This window comes from Acanthisitta chloris, unplaced genomic scaffold, assembly GCF_000695815.1.
Source record: "Acanthisitta chloris isolate BGI_N310 unplaced genomic scaffold, ASM69581v1 scaffold1595, whole genome shotgun sequence".
In the NCBI taxonomy this organism is placed as follows: domain Eukaryota; kingdom Metazoa; phylum Chordata; class Aves; order Passeriformes; family Acanthisittidae; genus Acanthisitta; species Acanthisitta chloris.
In genome coordinates, this window is record NW_008672939.1 from 10323 (window position 1) to 18950 (window position 8628).

An 8628-nucleotide genomic window follows, 5' to 3' on the forward strand; every position below is an offset into this window, starting at 1 on the left:
CAAATTGTGAATTTAATACTAATGATAAGAAAACTTCAGGTTTATGGTCTGGTTTATGGTCTGGTTTACATTCAGGAATCTTTCATGTTTTGCTTTTATCATCTCGATGTTATGAAAAAGAAGAAAATCAATGAATCATAAATTGCACATTTAAATATTATTTCAGTTTTAGTAATCTTTGTGCTGCTTCTGTAGCAAGAGCATTAATTTTTCTCAAATATAATTTTAACAAGAAATGTCAGTTTAGAGAAACAAATATGTCCACCTTTGCCACAAACTATCTCTGTTTCCACTTCTGAATTTTTATCATAAAAATATGAGAAGTAATGATATATGTGCTTTTGTTCTACATTCACTGTCAGTGAGTATGACAGACAAGATAAATCAAACATGTAGGTGCCAAGTTATTCTCCATACTTACAGAAATATTCTATTGTTATGTCATAAACTTACAAGCTAAAGGAATTAGTCCTTAAGACATACAAATAATCTGTAAACACTTTGCCAAATATAAGGTTGCTTTTTTTCCCCCAGAAGTTCACTATATTTTCAGCTGGGTTTTATGGCACCCTTTCTAAGTATCCCTTCTTTACCTTTGCACAGCATGAAAATGGGTCAGATTATAAGCATCAGCCACGTAATTCCTCCAGAATCTCCTTTTCGTTCATATAAAGAATTTCAGATGCACTGGAAGAGTTTGGTAAGAAACTGCTTTCATTATTCCCACCCTTGGCTGTGCCTATTGAGTTTGTATTTGTAATACAGATTTGTGTTTGTTTTTTTTAAAGTATGGATACATTCTTCCTGAAGATCCTGAAGAAACGAAAATATACCTGAGTGTTTACTTCAAACCAATAGGAGAAAGGTTCTTCACGTATCCTTTCAGAGTATTTTTGTTACATTCCCTCTACTACGCTTCTAGCGAAGATCTACTTTTTGATTTTGAATGTGCCACTTTTCCTTCTTCCGTAATTTTATAGAAGCCCATAAAGAATTGCTTCACTAGACAAGCTGAAGTGAAATGTTTAGTCAGGTCTCTGCCCTAATATTGAATGACAGTAAGTCAAATGGAATAGTTTGCTTCACAGCTTCCATAAACATGATAATGCCACTCTAAATGGTGATGTAAAAGAAAGGACTAAATTCCTTTAAAAATAAGGTCAGCAAAGAATTGTTGTAAAGAGAATTTTCCTGCCAGGAGAGACTAGACTAAGAATTACTTATACTGAGTAGTCTTCGCCATGTTAGGTTAATGTGTAATAATCATGCTGAAGTCCTGTAACTTTTTAGGTTTCTGTCCCTTGAGAAAGCAGGTGCTTTTGTTGACCTTTTTAAAAAAAAGCTTTAGATGTGTTCATTCTGTCTTGTCAATGAAGATGATTAATAACTAAATAAATGTAAAGAAACTTGTTATGTATCCCTGAACACTTACTCAGGTACCCTTTAAATTGCATTCGAAGTCAGCCTGTGCAGTATTGGCCTAGAACAGATTCAGAAAGTGTGGTGAACTCTTTCCTTTCTGACATGAAGCACAATCTTTCTCATCTGTGTGGATTCCCAGTAAAGATGACAAGTAAAGCACTTTATGCTACACAGGAACTCTCGAGGGCTCCGGTGCGTGTAAGGCTGTTTTATAAACATATGAATAGCATGTGCATTTGCATGGTATGAAGTGGTCTTTTATCCTAGCCAGAGCACAGTAAGAGCATAAAAATTCTCACAGCAAACAACTATCAATCATGTAACTTTTAATTAAATGTGCAAGTAAGAATTATATCGATATTTGCCATTCTAGTGGTGTTGTGCACATCACAAATACATTGAATGAATTGGACTTGGTGTTAATTAATCTCTATCAACATTTGCAATTCTACAAATGTTATTTTACAGTTGGATATTCAGAACTTTCCCAGATCTCTTCCGTAATAATAACAACAGTGATAACAGCAGCAAGAAATTGTTATTATTACTATCACAAGGGCATGGAGTGAGTGGACAAGGGGGAATGGCTTTAAACTGAAGGAGAGTGGGTTTAGGTTAGATATCAGGAAGAAATTCTTTACTGTGAGGGTGGTGAGGCACTGGAACAGGTTGCACAGAGAAGTTCTGGATGCTCCATCCCTGGAAGTGTTCAAGCTGGGCTGGATGGAGCTCTGAGCAACCTGGTCTAGTGGAAAGTGTCCCTGCACATGGTAGGGGGGTTGGAACTAAATGATCTATCAGGTCTTTTCCAACTCAAACCATTTGCAATTCTATTATTATTCTTAGTATTATTACTACTACTGCTAATACTATGATTTATTTTTAAAAAAATGTTCTGTGGACTTAAGCATTTAAGAACACTCAAGCTGTAAGATTTACTCCATGTCTGGTGATGGAAAGGAGGCAAGTAATCAAAACTCCTTTAATTTGAGGTTGTGACAAATGCTGAGACTCAAATTTCTTTGGTAGTAGTGTGTGAAAGAAGAAATGAAGTAATTAATTCTGAACAAAGAATAGTGACAGAAGTTGCAGAGGTTCTAAAATGCTATAATCCTCTTTCAGAAAGCAGTTCCTGTTTATGTCTCTTCTGTGATCAAAGCTAGACTGGCTCCACTGTGTCATCTGCAGCTTTTATAGGCATCCAAACTGTCTTTTGCTCAGAATACAGATGCTCTTAGAAGTCTTAAGAGACGAGGAGCCCTGTCAGTCAAACTCTCTGCAGATCCCCTCAAAAGGGGTAGGCATTATCCAGTTGGAAAGCACTAAACCAAGATAATGACTGTAATTTAAGTCTTTCCTTCTGAGAAAGACAATATTCTGGCATAGCTTTTTAAACAAAGAACTGGGAGATGAGAAAATAAAAATCTTCATTTCTAGTGACAAATAAATAGTGTTTAAAAATATAGTGATACTAATTCAAACCAGGAAATTCTATGGTTATATACTGTGGTGTGATTAGGTTGGTATCACGTAGTGATGCGTTAGGTGGCACTATCAGACTTTTAAATCCAGTTGATTCAATTTAGCAACTTTTGTTGTATTGCAGGAAATAAAATCCAAGCATATGAAATTTGGTGGTGAGACGGTTTGTGCAGGCTCCCTAACGCAGGCTCCTCCAAGGAAACCGGCTTTGCCCAGAATTCCTTCACCATGCAGTATGGAAAACAGCCACTGGATGGAGCGTTTGATCAAAGAGCCGGGAACACGCACTTGTTCGAGTAGCAGTGAGAGTACAAGAGAGGTCAGCGTTGAAGCAACAGAGCAACCAATGAGTAATAAGCAAATGCCAGGAGTACCGGAGTTACCAGTTGCGAAATCTTCAGGGATACCTGTAAATTCAGCCTTTGGACTCCCCGCCCCCAAAAAAGCATGCAAATTTATACCAATCTTCAAAGGAAAGTTGATGAAAATTAATGGAATCACAAATCAGACGGATGGGAAGAAAAGAGAAAATGCTGGAAGACACACACCAATAAAAATTAGAGGTGTTCCATCTTTTATGCTGGCTGTGCACAAGTCCAGCACAACTCAGGTTTGCAAACCCCTTCCAAATACACCACCTAAAAATGCTGCTGACAGCAGTGCACTTCAGGTAATGAACATGAAAATACAAGCAAAACGTGGTACACCCATATGTCAATGGAAAACAGAGTCTGCTGGACAGATGACTAATTCTGATTTTTCTGCTGACACAGCTTCAGGTGGGAATTCAAGTGAAGTCAATCACAAAAAGGCAAAATCTCCCTTCCTTCTTAAGAGTGTTGGGCCATTGCCTCAGAAATCAAACACCAATCTCAGTCTGAATACATATGAATCTCCTATTTCCAGTGCAAGAAGGGGAAAAAAGTTTGCAAGCCAAAATAGCATGCAAGTTAGTGAGAAACAACACCAGTCAAAGGAAGTACATCTGCAGATTTGTAAATTAGACAGTGAAATGACAAATTCCAGTTTGTCACAGCAACGAAGAAAGAGATCAAATGAAAGAGCAGGGTTAAATATTCATGAACCTGTCTTCAAAGATACAGCATGTATTGCCAAAAGTGAAGAAAATAAAGCAGCATGGCATTCCAAGGACTATGTCACTAAGACAACCAGTCATCATTCCAAATCTGACTTTGAACAGGTACAGTAAATAACAGGCTCGTTCTCAGTGGTTCTCACAAATTCAGGCTATTCAAAAACAACGTTAAGCAATGAAGAGCATGACTTTCATCATGTTCGACCATCATTCTCAATATACTTTTCTAAAATTCTACCATATAAGTTCAGTTAATGTTATCAGCCACTGCTGCCTTTTGGGGTTTTTTTTCTGAAAGGGAAGATGATTTACCGTGTTGTGTGAGACTTTCAGGTGGGATAATTAGTTCTCCTTTGTTTAAGACAGTTTACCAAGATCTGTTAACATGGTGAAATCTTTTGGTGTTCAGTCTGTCTTCGTATGAAACCATATGAATACTCATAACTCATAAAAGGTGTAGAACACGTGTCCTACAAGGAGCAGCAGAGAGAATTGGGTTTGTTTAGCCTTGAGAAGAGGCAGCTCAGGGGTGACCTTGTCACTCTCTACAGCCACCTCAAAGAGGGTTGTAGAGAGGTGGGGGATGGTCTTTCCTGCCATGCCTGTAGTGAGAGGACTAGAGGGAATGGCCATAAGCTGAGAAAGGGAAGGTTCAGATTAGATGTAAAGAAAATTTTTTCACTGTTTGGGTTAGGGTGAGTCAGGCACCGGAATAGATGCCCAGGGAGGTGGTAGAGTCACCATCCCTGGAAGTGTTTAGATGGTGTCTGGACCTGATGCTGGAAGATATGGTTACAGTGGAGTGGCAGGTTGGAGTTGATATCTTAGAGGTTTCCTCCAACCTTGATGATTCTAATGGAATAATTAATGGAAGGGCAATGAAGCTGGTGAGGGATCTGGAACACAAGTCCTATGAGAAGAGGCTGAGGAAAACTAGGGTTATTTAGCGTGTAGAAGTGGTGACTCGGGTGACCTTATCACTCTCTACAACTGCCTGAAAGGAGGTTGTATCCAGGTGAAGGTCAGTCTCTTCTCCCAGGTAAAAAGTGACGGGAGGAGAGGACATAGTCTCAAGCTGCATTAGGGAAGGTTTAGGTTAGACATTAGCAAGAATTTTGTCACAGAAAGGGTGATTATACGCTGGAATGGACTGCTCAGGAAGGTCGTGGAGTCACCATCCCTGGAGGTGTTTCAGGAGAGACTGGACGTGGCACTCAGTGCCATGGTCTAGTTAACATGGTGGTGCTTGGTCATAGGTTGGACTTGATGATCTCAGAGGTCTTTTCCAATCTGATTGATTCTGTAGTTCCTTCCTCCTGGAAGGAATCTCAAATCTCATCAATTGTGCAGTGCTGAGTGCAGTGTGTGTAAGGTGTGGTGCTGTTAGATGAACATGGAAGTTTTGCAAATACAAAAGTTTAATTAAAAATTCACTAAAAGCACAAGTTGCAACAGGAAAAAATCCTGCTGGACATAAGGAAAAAGCCCTTCAGAGTGAGCCAAGTACTGGAACAAGTTGAACAGAGAGGTTTTGGGGGATACAAGCCTTTCAGATTCTAAGGACTGGACTGGATGGGCCCAAAGCAATGTGGTCTGTCTTTGAAGTTAGCTCTGTTTTGACTAAAAATTACAGTTACATGACAGCTAGAGGTGCTTTACAACCTATTTTTAATATGATTCTCTGCATTTCAATAAAATAAATAGCTGATCTGATTTCAGTGCATTTTCTATGAGGATGATATCCCATATATTTGGCACATGGATGAAATGTCTTGTGCTTATCACTTTTTCCATCTCTCAAATGTAATGTGGCAGATTATTTCAGCTCTGTGTTATGAGGGCACCTTTAGAAAAAGTAGGTGATTTTAACAATTAGGAATTTTGTTCAAGATTTTGTGGGGTTTTATTTGCTAATGAAGGTATAAACTTTCAGATGCTTATAGGGAACAAGTATCTTATACATGAAACACTGACCTCAAAACTGACATTGTCAGTCAAGGACAGCAACGTGGAAGAATCTACAAAGAAAGGCTATGCCAGAAGAAGACAAGTTAACCCCCCCACACACATACATCCCTTAATCCAGACCAGAAGGACCTGAATTAAGAGATAAAAAGGAAATTAACAATTTTTTCGTCTTACCATGTCCCAGTTAAAATGTGCAAACTAAGAAATCTTACTGAGCCCACTCTGGGTAAAATTAACCTCAACCAGGATAAAATTAGCATTAGCCATTGGTTATGATACTGTTACTTCAAGCATTCATTTAAAATGTTTGTATTCAACAAAAGATACTACTAAAATGTTTAATGATACTATGTCTGAAGCAGATTTTCCAATTCTACAGAAAACAGTTTTATCCTACCCAATGTAACTATGGGCACTCTCAGTTTGCTCTAAAGGGCTCAAATTCAGCAACGTTCTCTAGGAATGAATTTTTGTTCTGTTATGCTTTAAAAGCCAAATACAAGACAAATCTGGAACTTTAAAATGTAATTAAAAGAGCAAAGTCCGTGCTATCCGTGCAGTTCAGAAAAGGCCAGTACAGCAACCTCAGGGGGCTGCTGCAGGAGCACACTCATAGCCTGGAGCTCACGCTGCAGCAGGGATGAGAGGAGTTGGTGTGGGAAGCACCAGCCCAGCTGCTCTGAGCTGGCCCCATCCAACTGCAGCTGGGAAAGGCCCTTCCACAGGCCACAACTGAGTCAGTAGTTGCAGGCCCAGCACTGCAATGCTACAGCAGTGGAGTCACAAAGAGAAGAAAATCAGCAACTAAAAATAACTGGTTATAAGAAAACAACTCCAGGGGCCTGCGTACTGAAGGGAGACTTCCACCACAATGCAAATTAAGTGCTGAAATGTTTCACCTGCCACTGAGAATGACACAGCCACACTAGTGCATGTGAGCATGGAGCTACCTCTGCAGCTTAGGCAGAACAGACAAGCAGAGAGCTTGTGCCTGCTCTGGCAGCACTGCTGGGATAGGGAAGGGCACTGTCCTGTCCTAGTCAGGAGTCACAAGTGCTCCATGCATTCCTCATTCTCCGGACAGGCTGTGGCAGGCACAGATACCTGCAAGCCACTTTTGGGAAGCAGCAGGAGACAAGTTCTCACTGCCTGCCACACTGCCAGTGTAGCACTGCCACTGCTGGAGTCGAGTGAGGTGGATGCACAGCTCTGGGGAAGCTTCAGCTGGAGTCTCAGGGACAGGAGAGGGACATGTCCTATTTACTGGGATAGGGATGGACTCTCTGATGCTCATTAACCTGATTCCTCCTACCTCCAGGTTAAAACACAATGGTGCTAGCTGTGGACACTGCTAGGCAGTTCCCTGAAGAGTAAGCCTTTGCCATTATCTCAAGTTTGGACACCAGAAATGATCAGTTGGTTTAGAAAGTCATGGTTGCCAGCATTTAAAGGGGTATTTTCAAAGTGGCTCTTGTTTTAATCATGTAGTCACTCCACATGTAAATGTACTTTAAATTCTATTTATGTTGGAAAATAGAAAATTTTATTAATTCACATTCAACTAAGCACTTCACTCAGAAACAACTTTTTCAGTTGAACTGTTAGCTTACTGCTTTGTTTGCTTTACTGTTTTTTGCTCTTTTTGTTGTTTTGTTTGGTTTTTTTGGTGAACAGCGAGAAGAAGGTTATTCAAAGTTGAAGAAAGCCAAAAGAAGCAAGCCTTCTATTTAGAATGTTCTGGAGTATTGGAAGAAAACTCTGGGTATGCTTATTACAAATTTAAAATATTTTTCTTTGTTAAGATAATATCACATGTATATAATAGCCCCTACTCTTTTGGATCTTGATGATATCAGATGTCTACAAAGAATCACTTTACTAAAGAAGTGGCATCTCAAGAAAAATGATGAGGTAACAGAAGCTAAGGTTCTTAGTTTTATTTGTTGCTAGCAAATAAAGCTTTGCCTTTGTTTTGGGGATTTTTTTGTGAAACAAGCAATGTTGAAAAAGGCATTTTGTACTTACTAGAACTTAGAACTTAGCTTTGCTCTGAATTCCTTTATTGTGTGTTACTGCACATGCATTCAGAGTGCATGTTTTCATTTGAACACTTGAGAATTAAGTTTTCAAATTTACTGTGTAACAAGATTTATGGGTGAGAAGGTCTTACAGTGGAATTCAATGATGTAGTCAGAAGGAAGGACTTGGTTACATAATTCATGGCAATAAAAAACATATTTTACTATTGTCTTGCAGAAAGGGTCAGTTTTTATGACTAATGTGCCAAGTTGCACAGCCTCTTGTCCAGGAAATCACAGCATAATCCTAATTTTCTTCCTTGTTTTTTTGCTGGAATATGTTAATAAAACAACGTGAGAGAAGTATTTAACATTTTAAGAGTCTGAACATTTGAATTGAACGCTAAATCATTCATTCTGGTTTTACCCATATGTAGACAATCCCCCACCCTCTGGGGACAGACTCGTGCTTTTCTTTGGCATAAAAGGATTAGCTGGATATTAAGCATGAGTTTGAGATACCTCTCTCATACCCTCATTTTTGGGCTTGGACTATGCTGGGTACATTGCCCTTTTGCAAGGTCATGCAGGTTGCGCCAATGGAACCTCTGAGACTGGTGAGGTGTCTGGGCAGTGGGATAG

The 8628-nt window shown here is 39.3% G+C and overlaps 1 protein-coding gene across 1 annotated transcript in view; it reads left to right on the plus strand.

Moving 5' to 3' along the window:
* Positions 1-7699, plus strand: part of LOC103802237 (chromosome unknown open reading frame, human C18orf63) — a 15136-nt gene extending 7437 nt beyond the window's left edge. Inside the window, exons 8-13 of the mRNA XM_009074689.1 lie at positions 604-700; positions 789-874; positions 1437-1620; positions 3029-4105; positions 5934-6050; positions 7643-7699. Coding sequence (XP_009072937.1) covers positions 604-700; positions 789-874; positions 1437-1620; positions 3029-4105; positions 5934-6050; positions 7643-7699 — 1618 coding nt within the window. The remainder of the gene's footprint in view (positions 1-603; positions 701-788; positions 875-1436; positions 1621-3028; positions 4106-5933; positions 6051-7642) is intronic.
* The last annotated feature ends 929 nt before the right edge of the window (positions 7700-8628 follow it).